The 17,236-nt window shown below is 49.0% G+C and overlaps 1 protein-coding gene across 1 annotated transcript in view; it reads left to right on the top strand.

The window, feature by feature from the left end:
• Positions 1-16,745, top strand: part of FAM189A2 (family with sequence similarity 189 member A2) — a 61,192-nt gene extending 44,447 nt beyond the window's left edge. Inside the window, 8 exon segments of the mRNA XM_040620133.1 lie at positions 828-956; positions 2,546-2,653; positions 2,742-2,875; positions 8,293-8,422; positions 8,592-8,670; positions 10,220-10,372; positions 12,577-12,869; positions 15,886-16,745. Of these exon segments, the coding sequence (XP_040476067.1) occupies positions 828-956; positions 2,546-2,653; positions 2,742-2,875; positions 8,293-8,422; positions 8,592-8,670; positions 10,220-10,372; positions 12,577-12,869; positions 15,886-16,089 (1,230 nt within the window). The 3' untranslated portion in view covers positions 16,090-16,745.
• The last annotated feature ends 491 nt before the right edge of the window (positions 16,746-17,236 follow it).

Genomic DNA, 17,236 nt, shown 5'->3' with positions numbered 1-17,236 from the left:
CTTTTAATCAAAATAGAATAGCCAACTCCAACAACGCAAAAGGGAAAGCAAGTAAAGAATGAACCTCTGCTCCCAAATTATGGGTCTTAATTAGCTGAAACCAAGTGTTGCTTATTTTCGCAACTCGATTCAAGGGAAACTTCGAAAAGTGGGTAAAAGTTTGCAAAACATTTCACTACAAATATGAGATTACTCATCACTGGTGTTATCACTTCAACTCTGTGACCACATTGAAGATGTCAAACTGAGAGATCTGCTTAAGCCTACACGGTTTAGGGCTACTGTTCCCCAGATACACCCTGTGTTTCTCACAGGCACATGGCAGCTTAAGCTTCCTTGCCTTCTTGGAGTTAGGTAGGGCCTTAAGCTTCGCTTTGGCAATGAAATGTGAGCTAAAGCGATGAGTGTCATTTGCAAGAGGAAGATTTAAGCTAGAGTTACGAGATTGAGCAAGTAAAAACACAGAGCGCCCAATTAAACCTGAGTTTCAAATAAACTGCTACTAGTTTTTTAACTGGGTGTCCCATAGTTTATCCAGCAACCGTACTTTAAGTGCCAAGGTGCATTTTGTCATGTGCTCCCCACCTCTGTGGCAAAGTGATCATTAATCCTAAGCTGGTGTGTGCTTCATCAGCCTGGGTTCCCGGCTGACCTGCAGCGGGCATTAGCATGTTCAAGAAATAGCCTTGTCCTTACAACAGCATACCCCCGCCCACGCGGATGGATCCAGACACTGCCCAGCTCGGAACCCTCGTTCTGTGGGATTGGTTCTCCAGTGGTATTTATTCTCAATAATTAAATTATGGTTCTGCCTTTTCCCCCTTTAGGTGGACTTAGGGGAAGGCAAGATTTGCTTCTGTTGCGAAGAATTTCAACCAGCCAAATGCACGGACAAAGAAAATGCCTTGAAACTCTTTCCGGTTCAGCCTTGCAGTGCTGTTCACCTTCTACTAAAGGTACCTCGAGTGGGTCCCACCCCCACCAGTAAATACACTACAGAGCCGTCAGAGAAGGCAAAGTTACTAGAAATATCCCCACTCTCTTACCTCCCTCAAACAATTGCGCTGCTGAAAGCGGATAGGAGCCAACGCTCATCAGTGACCCAGAGACAGAAGTGACTTCAGGAAGAAGCATGGATGACTGTGTGTCTTTTAAATGATGCATGGATGGCTTTCTTTGTGTCCAAGAATTACAAGATAGCAAAAAATGTGAAGGGGTCTAAATACATACATTTGTGTGTATATGTATTTATATGCATGCATATCCATTCATACTGACGCACGATGTAGCTACACGTAGATGATACAGCTTTTAGCAAAACCTTAAGTCGATTTTTTTAAAGGAGGCTTCACACCCGTGTGAGGCTTGAACTAGCGAAGCTGAGATAAAGAGTTGCACGTTTTACCAACGGTGCCAGCCAGGCGCCCCTGCTTTGAGCAAAACCTTTAAACTGCATGCCCATTTGTCCTTGTTCTGATGCTCCTTTGCTGCCTTCAGTGAGTCCCGTGGGCTGTTGGGTGCTGCCGAGCCAGGACACAGAGGCTTAGGACAGATAATCGGTTAGAAAACGCAAGGGAAATTCATGCATCTTACCTCTTGTTTCACAGGCAGCAGCTATAATAAGCGAGAGATCAAAAACCATACCAGTTGCAGAGAAGTACAAAATTACCCTTTATTAGGGAATTGGACAAGAGTTGAGTCCTGACTTAACGGCTCTCGAGCCCAGTGAGTGACAAGATCAGTTGGTGAACCTGGAGGTGTTAGCTTCTGGGTAATCCCTCGCTGAGGGCTTTCTTCAGATCTTTGTTTTGGGTTTGTTTTTTGTTCCGAGGAGGAATCTCTCAGCTGCCAGCTCTCTGAATTGTGTAGAATGGAAAAGTGGCCTTCTATCTTTGGCTTCTGGATTTCTGGTAGCTGAGTCACCCTCAAACTTTCTGAGCCAGGACCCGTCTTGGGGGAAGCCTTGCTAAGGAGCCAGGACTGTGGCAACAGAAACTTTTGGAATTGCCCTTACTGCTATTTTGAGACGTGGGTTTAGAGAAGAGACGCCCTCTTTACACTCTGGCTGGCCTGCGCCCCACACTGTTGTAGTTGGGTGCACAGGGGAGCTCTGCCAGGTGCTCCCGAAATAGAGTCCGTGGCCACAGATAAGTCAGCAGGCCGTCCCCGGTGGGAGGCTGGGAATTGCTATCACTGGGGACACCAACGTCAGAAGAGACACTCATTGCTCTCCTGGAAGGAACATTTCTAGACAATATTCTGAGCTGGCAAAAAGAAAAATTGTCATACCAGGGTTTTCTGGGATAGGAAAGCTCAAAAGTTAGTTTTTAAAATTAGGAAGCGCATATGACTGCACGAGAGTCCTATCAATAACCAGTATTTATTTGGCACTCAGGCTGAGCCAAACATCAAAGTCCTTGGCCTGTATTTTCCCACGAGAATTGCCTTATTGGGACATCATTATTATTCTTTAAAAAAGTTTTTCTATTGCCTTCTGGTCATCAGCTTTGACGTGCTCAGTGGTGTTACTGTTTCCTTGTTCTAGAAAGTCCTTTTCGCCCTGTGTGCCTTGAACGCCCTGACCACCACTGTCTGCTTGGTGGCAGCTGCCCTTCGCTACCTCCAGATATTTGCAGCCCGAAGATCCTGCATTGTAAGTCCATACAAGGTGGCCCCATGACCGCGTCCCACAGAGCCTTTGCTGTGAAGGCTGTTGACTAACCAAGGTGCTGTTTCATTAGGATGAATCTCAGATTTCTGCCGAAGAAGTAGAAGAACACGGACGGATCCCAGACCCTGATGACTTCGTGCCACCAGTGCCCCCCCCTTCCTATTTTGCAACATTTTACTCGTGCACACCCCGGATGAACCGCAGGTAGCCTTCCTAAGTGCCCGCACCCCAGCTGTGTGTGAGATGCTTTCGGTTTGGAGGACTGAAGGATTTCCAGGACTCATAGCATGAGCTCACTTCTCTCCAAGATCTAGACGGATGGCGTTATTTTTCAGGATTTTCTTTTTCTTTCCTTTTCCCTTTCTTTCTCTCTTCCTTCCTTCCTTCCTTCCTTCCTTCCTTCCTTCCTTCCTTCCTTCCTTCCTTCCTTCCTCTCTCTCTTTCTTTCTTTCTTTCTTTCAAGTAGGCTCCCGGCCCAATGTGGGGCTTGAACTCACAGACCCTGAGATCTAGGGTCCGTGCTCAACCTGACTAAGCCCGCCAGGAACTCCTTTTTAGGAATTTCTATTCCCCTTCCTCACCCTGCTCTTTTGTGTGATAAATGGCTTGAAACCAAAGAAAAGTCCCACCTTGACCTAAGGATATACTTTTTTCCATTTCAATTAGCTTCCCAGGAAAACTGACACCCAGTGAGACAGCCGCTGTCATGTGACTTGATTGAGAGCTGCTGTTGTCCTGGAAACGCGCTCAGGCCGAACCGTTGTTCATTATAACACCATCAGCGGGTCCCCAAATCATGACTCTTCCCAGCCATTAAAAAAAGATTAATTATTCATGACTTCTCCCTGGTCTAGAAAGAATAGACACCACGCTGATTTCCTTTTTCAAATTCTAGCTCCGAGTTTATCATTTGTTTCTTAAATCTTAGAAATGACTGTCCGCAGAAGGAAATGCTGCGTGCATACATCTGATTGTTAGAGACTTCTAGAATTGTACCTCTCTAAAGAATGACTATGTTTATTCATTCGACAAACATTTAATCAGTCCTCTGCAGCTGACTAGTCACCCCGCTGGGTTGGTGACATTCCGGATGACTTAGACCTGCCTCCTTCCCCTCTCCAGGAGCTCGCAGTCTAGGTCATTACAGATGAGTGTTGCAAGGATCATAAAAGAAGGAAGAGTCAGCCAGTCAGGGTTGGCTACGTGGGTGAAGTGATCTTAAGCCGAATTTCAAGGATAAGCAAATGATATTTAAGCTTCCAAAAGAAAACCTCTCAATTCTGTAAGAAAGACTTATGTCTTCAGCTTGAGATTCAGAGGGCCAGGAATTTCTACCTTTAATCCCCAAGGTACGCATGGAGAGTCATCAAACAAATAAATGTACCAGCCTTGGGGTTTTTGGAAATCCACTTGCTAATACTCAGAGCGTCCCCATGGGGCTTTGAAGCAGGTCACCAGCGGGAGCTACCACCCAGACACTGTTAACGTTCTTTTCCACGGGGAACCTCGCAACCTGTTACTCAGAGTCATGCCTACACCCCACCTCCACACCCTCCCCTCCTCACCCACCTAGGGGGAGCTCAAGATGGCCACAAAGTTGGAGGGGCGCCCGTGGGTGCACGGGGGGAAATTCAGCCTCCCTGTTGTTCAGGGGGCAGTGTACTAGAATTTTGAAGCTTGGGGGGTTAGGATGACTTTCCTCGTGTATTAGGAAATGAGCCAAGAATTACAGGGGCCAGAGAGACATACTCGTTGTGTACCAAAGGACACATTTGCTCATACCTTAGCCCAGTCTTGGGCTGTGTGCAGAGGGACATGTTGGAAGGCACTAAAAAAAATAAATAAAGAAAGAAAAAGCCTGTTATTTCATGGTTGGAAAGAGAAATGCCCTCTTCGAGAAGGAGAATTAATTGGCTCTCTGAGATTGTAGGTGAGCCCTTGGTTGACCTAAGAGGAGGCAACAGACAGATTTAATTTCCTGCAGTGGCAGAAAGGGAAAGTGACTCACTCGGGTGTAGGAGTCGAGCTGCCCGCCCGTGTCCTGTAGACCGCCCCTCCCCTGCCTTCCGTTCTCTCTTCCATTTCTCTTGTGGGTTCTTCCATAGTAGTGCTTATCAGTGTGGATATTTCCACTCTGGGATGCACGCGCATCCCTGGATTCGCCCCTCTGAATCCTGAGACTGCCGTTCCCCAAATCCAGACAAGCTTCTCACCAAGTTTTCACCAAGGGCTTTACCATTCAGAACTTTCTGGAAGGAACATGGGGGAGGGTGTTAAAGTAATACATCCTTGTGGAAAAAAGACACTGCTAGGCCTAACGTATATACCTGGAGGTCTAGATCATATCTCCAACAGGCAAACAGCCTCATTTTCTGAAATCCTCCCAATACCAGAGGACGGTCCACTTTCCTTGTTAAAATGGCTACATTTATTCACCTTTAGAGACATATTGTATCAAAGGTATTTTGACATTTGACCAAGTTTGCTAGATTCTTATACATCCACTTTATAGACACTAACTGTTTGACCCCAATTGGTAATTTTCTTTCTTATAAGCAGGCAGGCAAGAATAGTAACAGATGTTTTCTTTAATATTTCCATAACAGGTTACGTGCAGAGTTTTCACACAATGCAAATTCCCCACTTCCTGCAAGGTATTATGACCTCTCAGAGAAGTTTATTTATTTACCTTCTATAAATACAACCACTTCATGCCTTGGTCCCCTCCTTGAGAAAGGACTTCTCAAATTACCGCCATAAACAGAAACCTGATTGCGGTGAAGGTTTCCATCCAAAGATGGGTTTCTGCCTTGTGACTTGATTTGTAAGGACAGTCGGGGCTGTGTGCTCCTCCTCCACGACCCCAGGGAGCCTTTCCCCCACCCCCATCCTCAGAAATTGGTTGGAGCTGGGATCAAAAACGAGAGCCTTCCAGTTATTACGTGGCTGGGGAATCTGGTTGTACCCTAGGGACATAATGTGTTACAGGAGAGGGAAGATTATGGAAAACTGAACACAGGCATTTATTCCTCGGTGGTGAACATAATAAACTCATTCTCTTTCCTCATGAAGTTCAGAACCCAGACTCAGGTGGAGCCAGGCTCTGCTGGTGGGTGACTCCGTGCCCTGTGCGCCCCACCGCCTTCCCAGCACACAAGGGAGGACCACTCTTTGGTCGTCTTGGTTGCCGCATACCCCTCGCATGAGTTCTCAAAGCCTCGTTGTCAACTTGCGCAGAACACAGTTTGCAGGCTCTGGGTTTCCTGTCGTCCTCGGTGCTCACGAGCATGAACCAGTGAAGGCTTCCTGGAGAGTTTGGGGTGAACTTGAAAGAGCCCAGGTTCTGGAGTCTCTTACCAGGGTGACCCTGGGGCGTCTCTTACCGTTTCTGAGGCCCAGCTTCCTCATTCACTTGTGGTGTCACATTGCCGCTTAGCTGATTTTTAAGAGATCAAAATCTCTTCTTATCTGTGTGGGCCCCACCACAGGCAATTAGAGCAGAATTTCTAGAGGCGAGGCCTGGGCCTCCCATAGTCTGCAAACCTCCCCAGGTGATTCTACCTGTTGGGGGCCATAAGGGATCAGGAAAACACCTGCCAGGACATAGCACACCTGTTTCCCCCCACAGATCCCTTTGTACCCAGAAGATGTGAAATACGGAGAGCTGCTTCAAAGGAAAGCAACTTTCTGTCACATGGAGGCTTTCTTGGTCATTATAGTAACCACCAGAAGAAGTCATTCATTTGCAGTGGATTTAAAGAAAATGTGTCCCCTTCCCCCACTTCTTAAAGGGATTCCATGGTCGTTTAAGGTCAAAAATGGAAGTCTGTTCCTTTGACCTCCTGGCCCCAAGCAAACCCTCTCTTCTCTGTGAACTCACAGGTAGCCATTGGGTGGGGAATATCAAAACCACCAGAGCTAATAAACCAACAGGCAGAGCTGGGGGTATTCACTTTCCTGGGGAGGACACAGCAGTGGAGAAATGGGGAGAGCTGGCTGAGGGGGGGAGCCAAGGGAATGCTAGAAAGACAGCTCATGGGCTCATGCTAATTCAGGATTGAAGACCGGCCCTCTGGAGAGGACGGAGGGAGTCCCAAGGGCTCACTGTGTAAAGCAAGTCCCCTCGTTCACTGGTTTTACTGCTATGAAAAAAGAACATCACATCTTTTCCAACTTTTTTTCCTCCACTGCATTTTTGTAAACGGGTGCAGGAATAAAAGGAAAAAACCATGAATCCACAGAGCACCTTTCTGGGGGAAAAAAAAAAAAGCAGCAGCCCTTGTGTGCAGCTGGCCCAGAATCTTTCACCTGTCTCCTTCAGCTTCTGTCTATTTTCATATTTCAAAAATGGACATTAAACTTTTGCTATTACCTCTTATTTTCATTCTCTAATACTCCACGGGTTTTCTGGTCTTCCTTGCGTCTTTTTAAAATGGGATGTAATTGACCTAGAACATTCTATGAGCTTCAGGTGGTCAGCCTAATGATTCCATATTTGTCTGTATTGTAGAGTGACGACCACCATACGGCTAGTTAACATCCGTCAGCGCACATCATTATGGGATTGTTTTTCTTGGGATGAAAACTTCTAGGGTTTACTCTCTTAGTGACTTTCAAATAGGGAATACAGTATTATTAACTGTAGTCACCAAGCTGTATATGATTACATCTCCCAGGACTTATTTATCTTATAACCAGAAGTCTGGTCAAAAGGATCAAGTTTCTGTGTATTTTGAACTATCCTTTTATTACTGATAATTTATTATCTAGATTATTCCTGTGTGTGTGTAGTTTTCTATGAACACAGGCAGAATATCTTGAGGTTTCTTTGTTGGTTTGCTCTGGAGGGTCTCTCACTCACAGGACAGAAACCCCAGTGCCCGGCCTGAAGCCCGTGTTCGAGCAGCATTTGTTGACTGACTGTATTTAGGAAGGGTCTCTCTGGGATTCGTCCTGCTTTGTCTTTGAGCCGTGATGTTGTTCGCTTTCCTGGAAAAAATTAATTCAGCCCTTCAAATATTTATTTAACAAATAGGGAGTTTCTACCATGAATCAGACGTTAGGGAAACCCAGGCAAGAAATTTTGTCATGTACTAATGTAAGAAACCGTGGAGTTGTCCTGAGTCCCTAGTTGTGTTTTTTCTTTCGTTGAGGTGAAGGTCACGTAACATGAGTGGAACCACTTGGAAGTGTACCGTTGGGTGGCACTTGGTACCGTGGCAGTACTGTCCAGCCTCCACCGCCATCTGGCTCTGCAGCAAGTTCATCACCTCCAGGGAGACCTACACCCACTCAGCAGTCACTCCGAGCTCCCCTCCCCCCAGCCCCCCACTAATCTGCTTTCTGTCTGTGGATTATTGCTTGCTTTTTGGCTAGTGGATTTCAAGGAAATGAGGGTGTTGCATTTTATACGTTGTCACTTGCCTAGGAAACTCTGGGCCCTCCATCAGCTGAGATTATTCCCCCCAATTCTGGGCCAGGAGACTGTGGTGGAGGGGTGAGGGGTCTTCTGCTCTGTCGGCGGATAACTGTCCCGAGGCAAAGGCCGTCACACAGAAGCAAGCGCCGTCAGACGCGCAGTCTGCCCAGTGTGCTTCCTGATGCCATGATGCTTCTCCTAGGATGGTCGGTCCTGATGTCATCCCCCTCCCGCATATCTACGGAGCACGAATCAAAGGTGTGGAAGTGTTCTGCCCCCTGGACCCCCCGCCTCCCTATGAAGCTGTGGTGCGCCAGACAGACCAGGAGCAGGTACGGTCCGCAGTTTCCCGTTGGTACGCTGACCGCTGGCAGGTAACTCAGCCTGGCGCGCAGAGAACAGTGGGAGACTGGGCCCTGAACATCCTTCTAAGTTCAGTGGCGTCTGGGTGGGGGACGAGCTGAATATCAACGAATAACCCTCTTTTCTTCTGTGATGTAGGGGTCTTCATTCCACATGCCAGAAGGATCGGAAGGTGCCACGAGCCCCTTGGAACCGATCTGCATGCCAGCGACTCAAGGTAATAAATACTTGATTGCTGCCCAAACTCAGGGTTCAGTCGAGTAAGAGATCACGAAATAATGACCTATATGATATTTTGTTGGAGGTCAGAAATCTTGAAGCCAGGGGTTCAAATTACATCCTTCTTGGGGCACCTGGGTGGCTCCGTGGGTTAAGCACCTGCCTTAGGCTCAGGTCATGATCCCAGGGTCCTGAGATCAAGCCCTGCATCGGGTGCCCTCCTCATCGGGGAGTCTGCTTCTCCCTCTGCCCCTCCCCCTGCTCATGATCTCTCTCTTTCTCTCAAATAAATACATAAATAAAATCTTTTTAAAAAATTACATCCTTCTTTCCAGGTGTAAGTAGGAGATACTATACGAACAGAAATAAAGATAGCCTCAGGATCTTTGATGAGTCACCAGGCTCTTCTCAGGGACCTGTGAAATGGATTGGGGAGTTTAATCTGGCATTCCTGTGTTCTCCCACCTAAGATTTTCTTTCTCCTGTTATAATAAGATGGGCTCTTTTAAGGGGAGAAAAGGAGTGTCTCTGGCAGGATGATTTGCTGTGAGATTGCGCTGCCATTTATAACCTCAGGTCCAGGTCGTGCTGCCTTCTCCAGTAGTGAATGCTGATTTTCCGTCCTGCCTCAAAATACAAGAGTCAGTTTACAGTTATCCTTGTCATTTAAGGGAACATGATTGCAGCTCTCTGTCCTCTTTGGAGAGGTTTTAAATGGCCCAGAGAACTGTCCACCAGCACAAAATGGCAGGGGTGATAAATAATGGATCAACTCTCCAGCTATTTTCCTGGCGGGTGATTTTTCAGCAGCACCATTTGAAACGAGTTTCTGTTCTGTTCACCTTCCATCTTAGAATAACAAAGCAGTGCTCTCTTCCCTAAATATGTTTGTCATTCTCCCATTTCTTAAGAAAGTTTCCCAGACCACACTCAGGCTCACCGATGACGTGATGGGGTTGTCCTGAGCAGAAGTCATCCATTTCTTGAGTGGTTCTCCCCATCCACTCGGCAGTCATGGGCACTTTCTAATGGCCGTCAGGCCTGCACCCTGAGCTGTGCGGATGCCTCCGGTGCCTGCGTCAGGCCGGCAGCCCTCAGGGAAGTCACCTGACCTGGGCAGGTGTTTTTCCACCCACCCAGGCTCACCTTGCATTGTCAGAAACGGGGAAGCAGCTAGAAGCTTTCTAGTGCTGCACCAGGACGCTTCCCTGGAGAAGATTCTGAGCACTTGCAGAAAACAACAATAACAACAACAACAACAACAACAAAACAAAAAAAACCTGACATTTTGGCAAGGCCTCTTGATTTTATACTTGGACTTACGGTTTTTGTTGGCTTGTTCTGGGTGTGGAGGGGTGGTTTGGAGAGTCAGCGTTTCCCACGGTGCTGGGAAAAAAAACCCCACGGGCCAGCAGCCTAAGCCAATGTGGGTAATTGTGTTCCCCTGCCCCTGAAGGTTCCGGCTCACAGGCGCTTCCTGCCCAACATTTTGAAGGCAGCAGCTGGTGAAATAATCTATGTTTCTCTCTTTAAAAAAAAAAAATCAGGTGAGGACATTCCTAACACACCTGGAGAAGAGAGCACGTCCATGTCAACTCCCAATGCAAACCAGCTACCTCCCACGAGGAGCCGGAGAGTCTTCCCACCCCTGAGGACAAGATCGCGGAGCGACCCTGTGCTCCATCATTCCGCGGAGAGAGGTGATGTCACGCCCCAGGCTCCTTGCACAGCACCCTGCGTGTTTGCCCAAAGGCGCCAGGCGAAAGCGGTGGCTCTGGCCGCCCGCCGCCCTGCAGCTTGAGAGATGTCTCGAGAGAGGTTAAGAGGTCTTGGGAAAATAAGATATTCTACACGCACATTAGGAATATTCATCTGCCACATTTCTTAAGGCTGGTAGAGTTTTTTCTTTTGAAGTCATTGTCAGCAAAAGCATTTGGTTGCACATGATAGAGTTGTAGATAGGACATGAAGAAAATGCAAACGTTGTTCTGATTTCTGGGTGCTTGCAGTCTTATGGAAATAGACGTTCTCAAGGAAAAAGTTAAAGGGGTGTATTTTTTTTAACCTCCTCTCTTATGTTCTAAGTTTTCCTTTTTTTTTTTTTTTTTTTACTGTGTATGGGTAGGTGAGTTATTTAAATTTGACCTGTTTTAAGAACTTTAGATAGAGTGAAACTCACACTCTCATTCTCTCCCTCTCTGTGTGGAGTTTGTTATAGACGTCATTTGAATAATTTTAAATATAACAAATTTTAAAGACTTAAAATACATTGAGTCCTTTTTCTGAATATGCGAATACCTGAACATCTCCAAATAGCTTTTCATTGTGGAAAACCGTAAAAAATAAAATAAAGAAAGGGAGAAAATGAAAATCTTTAATCCCGCCAGCACAGGCTTCTTCCGGTGACCTCTTCTAACAAGCACCTCTGGCCTCCTCAAGCTCTGTGCAAATACGACTTTGCCAACGCTCTCACCCTGCTCTTTCTGGGGCCCCGTGTCACCCCCTTGCAGTCTTGGTTCTGTCCCTCTGACGGCCTGTGTTGTTCGCTGCAGCTCTAGACTGACCGTGTGGGAGCCAGAGAGAACACTCCTCTTGTCTTCTGAGCGGGGAGGAGTCCCACCGTCTGGGCCTGAGCGTCTCTGCAAACCCATAGGCCAGCAGCCTGGCCCCTCAGCTCCCCAGGCCCATTTCACAGCGGGTCTCTACCCAACCTGGCAAGTCTGAGGACTCGAGCTGGCGATCTGCCAGCCTCAACAGGAACTTGGCTCTCTGCACAGCTTAGTGAGATCCTTCCAGATCTGCGGTGCCGCAGGGGGGAGGAGACTTGTTTACCTGTTGGCGTCCTCCGCTGTAGAAGGACCAGATTGCCTTCTAACGACTGAGTGTAGCCCCTGACTGTCTTTGCACACGAGTGTCTGTAGGGAGCATCTCGGGAAAACTCCGGCTCTCTGTGACATGCACGTGGCAGCCTGGAGGGGGGCCACCCACCCCAGTTTAGCGTGCCTACCTTTCTCCAGAGGAAAAGGAGTGCTCCCCTTCCTCCACCTGTCCTCCCACCCTCCACTTCCTTTCTTTCTTGACTATCAGATTCCTGCTTGTCAGGTCTTCACAGACTGAGTCTCCAAGGTCGTGTACACTGAAGGCTGCTGGCTGGCTTATGACCACGTCGAGACCGGGCCCGCGTTCCCCTTCACCCACTTGGTGGTGCAGTCATGTGCTGCCGGTCCTTAAACCCTCCTGATGGAGGTAGTTGTGGAAATCAGAGCCTGTGGCAGTGGATTTCCCAGGCCGCTCTTGACTTCTGGAATGACGTGTGGTTTTTCCGCACCTAGATTTTCCTTTCTGTTAATAGTCAGCCCTAGAGCTGCCTCACAGCCATGGTGTGAGCGTGGAAAAGTCGGCACCATGCCCTGAGGATGTTCAGGACAAAGGTACCGTCAAAGCGAGCATAGCACCCCGTTCATCCCGCAGTCCTGTCTCTCTCAGCCTCTCTGAGTGGCTCCTTCATCCGTTGCCGTTGGAGCATTCTCTCATCAGGTCAACCATCTTTTCTGTGCTCGCCCACCCATCCCCACACATCGGCCATTACCCCACGGCACTGTTGCTCCGTTCTCGATGCTCTTCCCTACCATGTCTCTCCCTGCGTGATTGTGTTTTACGTGGCACACTACAACGTTCGGGGAACACATCCTGTTGGAACTTGAGGGAATGAGCTTGTGTCATTGTTTTTCGGTTTTGTTTTTGCTTCCCCCTTTCCTTCTGCAAGATGAAAAGCAAGATTTGCATGGTCGTTGGCATTTGCAACATGTTTCCACGCCGCGCTCAGCGGCCGGTGCTGTCCCGGTACGGGCCGTGCTCCCAGGGGCGTGGCCAACGGGCACGTGTTGTTTGTCTCCGCCCACAGCTGCCCCGGTGCTCAGCTGCGAAGCCGCGACGCAGACCGAGGGAAGACCGGACCTGGCCACGGTGACCTTGAGGAGAGGTCTGAGGAGCAGAGCTTCGCGATGCCGGCCTCGGTCCCTGATAGATTACAAGTCCTACATGGACACCAAGCTGCTGGTGGCGAGGTTCCTGGAGCAGTCGTCCTGCAGTATGACCCCGGACATCCACGAGCTTGTGGAGAACATTAAATCCGTTCTCAAGTCCGATGAGGAGCACATGGAGGAGGCCATCACGAGTGCCAGTTTCCTAGAACAGGTAGTTTTATGACTCATCTCGGACATGAGTCACAGAACTTGTTTCCATAGCAGCTGAAGCGGCTTCTCTGATTTCCTGTCCGAGGAGCAGTAAGTTCATGGTCACCATATCAAGGAAATTGGGGTGAGGAGGTCTGGGGAGGGAGGGAGAGGAAGCTGGGGCACTTTCTTTTCAGGCGTGATGACTTTTCCACAAGCTTCCTGGCCCAGGGAGAGAGACCGATTTTTCCGGAATGTGGGACACGCCTGGGAAAAGAAAGTGGTGCTGCTTGGGAATAAAGGCAAGGGGTCCGGGCAGCGTGGGGCGCCGTCAGCACTCCATTTGCCAAGTTGGGTCTCCCTGGATAGGGCGTGCTTTCTCAGCCCTCTGGCAATGATGGATGTACAGGAATTTTCATATTGGCAGGATTCTGGAAGCTGTTCACATTCCCATGAAATGGTGGTCTAAGCCAATACGACTTACAGGAATAAATATCTTTTCTCCATAGATGATAGATGAAAAAGTACAGTCCCCTCATCTGAAGTCACCCAGTGGAAAGATAAAATCGGGCATGTAACATAACCCATTTGGGTGTCAGTTTTTTCATTTTTATTTATTTTTTTAAATATTTTATTATTTATTTGAGAGAGAGAGTGCGAGTGCACAAGGGTGGGGGGAGGGCAGAGGGAGAAGCAGGTTCCCCGCCAAGCAGGGGGCCCAATGTGAGACTCGATCATGACCTGAGCCGAAGGCAGATGCTTACCCGACTGAGCCACCCAGGCGCCCCAGTTTTCTCATTTTTAAAGTGAAGTGTTGGACTAGGTGGTCTCAACACCTGTGTGTCTGATTGGGATTGCCTTCTGGTGAGAACTGGGGATGGGAAACAGCTGTAATTACCCACCTCTTTTAAAAACTGCGACCTGGGATACCTGGGTGGCTCACTCGGTTCAGTGTCCAACTCTTGATTTCAGCTCAGGTCATGAACTCAGCGTCCTGGGATCAAGCCCTGCGTAGGGCTCCATACTCAGCTCGGAGTCTGCTTGAGACTCTCCTTCTCCCTCTCCCTCTGCCTGTCCCCTCGTGCTCTCTCTCTCAAATAAATAAATAAATCTGAAAAAAATAAAAATGCTGTTAGTTTTTAGGCATTTGCTTTGTTGCCCCTTGGATGTGCGGTAGCTGTTGTGACCTCAGAGCACAGTGGCTCACAAGTGTTACCTGTCCGTGTCTGTGCAGTAAGTGCCCAACACACACACAGGGCTACGGGGTCCTAGGTGAGTTAAGGCAGATTGAGTAAGCCCCTTTTCACTTTCCTTTCCCTTTTCCTTTCTACCTGCCGGACTCTTCTGACAGAAGCCAGAAGCCACTTTCTCTCCCAGCCCCTCAGGGGACTCAGGGGAGCAGAGAGCACTCTGATTGCTCGCATGAAGAGGTACATGAACCTCGGCCCCTCTTGTTTTCTGCTTTCTAAAAGAGCGGTCAGCCGGTGGTCTCAGGTCACGCTCTAGTTAGCATCTGCGTAGGGGAGACATTTACATCCTCCTAACCCTGGTCTACGCCAGAAGTCGTTCCCTGCCGCCTTCCTTCCGTCTGGCCCCAATAGCTCAATACACAAGCAAGTCTTTGGAGCCACTTGTCGAAGGCTGCCAAGCTCTCGTGAGGTAAGAGTCAGACTGTCTGCCAAGCCATTGGTCTGGACCTTCTGCTCAGTCTTCCCTGGAAAATAGCTTTGGGGGAAAATGCACAAGCACTTACAGCTCAACAGACGCTCTCACCACAGATGTCTGTTGGGTGTTTGTGCCGAGTCCGGGTAAAGCTTCAGGTACTGGGATTGCTGCAGTGGAGGCTGGGCCATCTGCTGGGCCTCCCAGCCGCGGACTCCAGTGGTGAGGCTTCCCAGGGCCACACCCTCCCCAGACAGAAGGAGGGAGAGACAAGCGGAAGGAGAGCTTTTATTCAAAACCACTTACCCTAACTTACATGTCACAGCAATTGACATCTCTGAATGTTGGGATTTTTTTTTGACCAGGAAACAAGAACAGGGCTTTAAAGACAACTATAATAACAGTGTGTTAGCAAAATGTAACGTCCCATCTTTTGGAGGGATTAACCTTCTGAGGACTTTAAAATCTCGGAATGGTACAAACTCAACAAAAAGTCAGCGCCGTGCTTGTTCTGTGATGTCAGGTGGTCGTGGAGCGCCTGGGCTTTTCTCAAGGTGCTAACAGTGTAAGAGGTCCTCTAGCCACAACTGTGCAACTTCTGGAAATCGTACGTACTGGACAGTTCTCCCCTCCTCAGTCCCAGCTGGATGAGGAGTTTTCCATATGTTTGCCATTTTACAAAGTAAGTGATATTATTACTATATTTCAAGTTACATGTGTGCTACATCGTAAAATAGATCTAGCAGTAGAACCATTCTTATGCATTTTTTTTTTACAAATAAACTGGCCGAGTTTTTATGTTGTTTATTATGTTTTGTTATTGAAGAGTTATCATATCAGTCGGAAGCATCATGTGTTTTGGATGACATTTTATAAACCCATTAGCTGGTCAGAATGCCAGACGGGTGGTTATCAACTTTTCAAGAACATCAGTCTCACTTGGGTTCCTGTTAGAAATAGATGTTCTGGCCCCGCCTGTCACAGTTGCTGTGGGGGACCCGGGAATGCACGGAACCAGCTCCCCCTCCATAAATGTGCAGACCCCGTGAGAACCACTGTCTCAGACTCCAGGGAAACTGGATAAAAATGACAAGAAGAATGTTAAGTGTAAAGCAAGAACTTGCTATGGATGAATCAGGGGATTGAAGAGGCAGGTCGGCAGCTGAAACGATAGAAAATTTGGGGAATTTCTTAGGAACATTAGGAAAGAGGCAATCTGTAGAAAATATCTCTGGTATTCCAGGTGAGTTCCACTTTGGGAAAACATCCTATTTTCTTTCCCAATGCGACGAAGCTAAGCAGTGCATGGATGGATAGAGGGGGCAGGTCGGAGGACCCCAGCCTAACGTCTCCCCCACCCTCTTATTCTCCCCAAGATAATGGCCCCGTTGCAGCCCAGCACTGCCCGGGCCCACGTGCCGCCCTCTCGGAGACAGCCTGGCTTCCTGCACCTGCGGAGCTGCGGGGACCTGAGCACCTTCGTCCCGGCGGGGAGGCCCCGAGCCGAGAGGAGACCCCCGCGAGCAGAGGCTGAGCGGCCCCACAGCCTCATCGGCGTCATCCGAGAGACCGTCCTGTGAACCTCTGGGGCCAGCCCCCCCACCCTGCGTTGGTCTGAGGGGGGCAGGAAGGAAGATGCACCCGGAAGGCGGAATGATCCCTCCTGACCTTGGAGTGCCCTCTGGGAACTCCTCAGAAGGGGGGGCAGGCACTCTGGAGGACATTTGTTCCCACCCTCTGGCTCCTCATTCTGCTGACTGAGGACATTCACGGGTGGGCAGGCGGGTTCTTCCAGGCCCATCTGGCTTTCGGATGCAGTGATCTGGAGACCGTGGAGGCAGCCTCCCTCGAGCCTCTGCCAGGTCACGGGGGCAGAAACTGGGCTAACGATTCTACGCCCACCTCCCTCCCCGTGGCCCTCCTGCTCCCTGAGTTCCTCCCTCCGTGTAAGGACAGAGCTGCTGGGCTGCTATTTCTAGCTCCTGCAGCCTTTCGCTGCTTGCTGAGGAGCAGTGGGCACAGAAGCAGGATGACTACCCCCGATGTTCTGCACTCGTCAAGCTTCATTTTAGGTCACCCCCAAATCACAGTCTCTTTAGGAAAAACGGGAAACTCGTTCAGTGACAAATGGTCATGCAAGATGTTTAGGGAGAAATTCTTGTTGATTCCACTTATTCGTGCTTGCAAAGCTAGAGGTGGCTAAGGCCCAACCAAGAATAAAAATGTGTACTTTGGACCTCTGGGCTCCGTGTACAGCATGCGTGTGGGCATAGGTGGCCAGGCCTTTCCTTAGGAGGGGCTGAGCACTCGGGGCAGAGGTGGGCAGCCTCTCAGGTCCCAGCAGGCCACCAAACCAGTTTAAGCAGCAAAACACCACCCCTGGGGTAACAAGGCGACCTTCCTCCTGGTCAGCCAGCATTTGGCTCAGCAACTTCACGGAGCTTTCTAGCAGGGATTACAGACTGGGGATTCGTGCTAAGAAGGAAGGGGATGGCTTCTTTGGGGAGGTGAGGTTTGAGCTGGCTGGACTTTGAGGGTCAGGGAAGGGTGTTCCAGGCGGAGGGAACAACCAAAGCAGGAGCCCGCAGCACTAGAGGCCAGTGGGGCCGGAGAGAGAGGAGAGGGGAGAGGTGGAGAGAGCCTCAGGCTGGATTTTCTGCTAACAATGAGATATACCACAGCTGCGTTTTCCTCGGGAGTAATGGATTTAATTTGCATTTCAAGAGA

Source organism: Ursus maritimus, unplaced genomic scaffold (genome assembly GCF_017311325.1).
Source record: "Ursus maritimus isolate PB19 unplaced genomic scaffold, ASM1731132v1 scaffold_34, whole genome shotgun sequence".
NCBI classification, from domain to species: Eukaryota; Metazoa; Chordata; class Mammalia; order Carnivora; family Ursidae; genus Ursus; species Ursus maritimus.
This window is presented reverse-complemented; position numbering and strand designations above follow the sequence as displayed.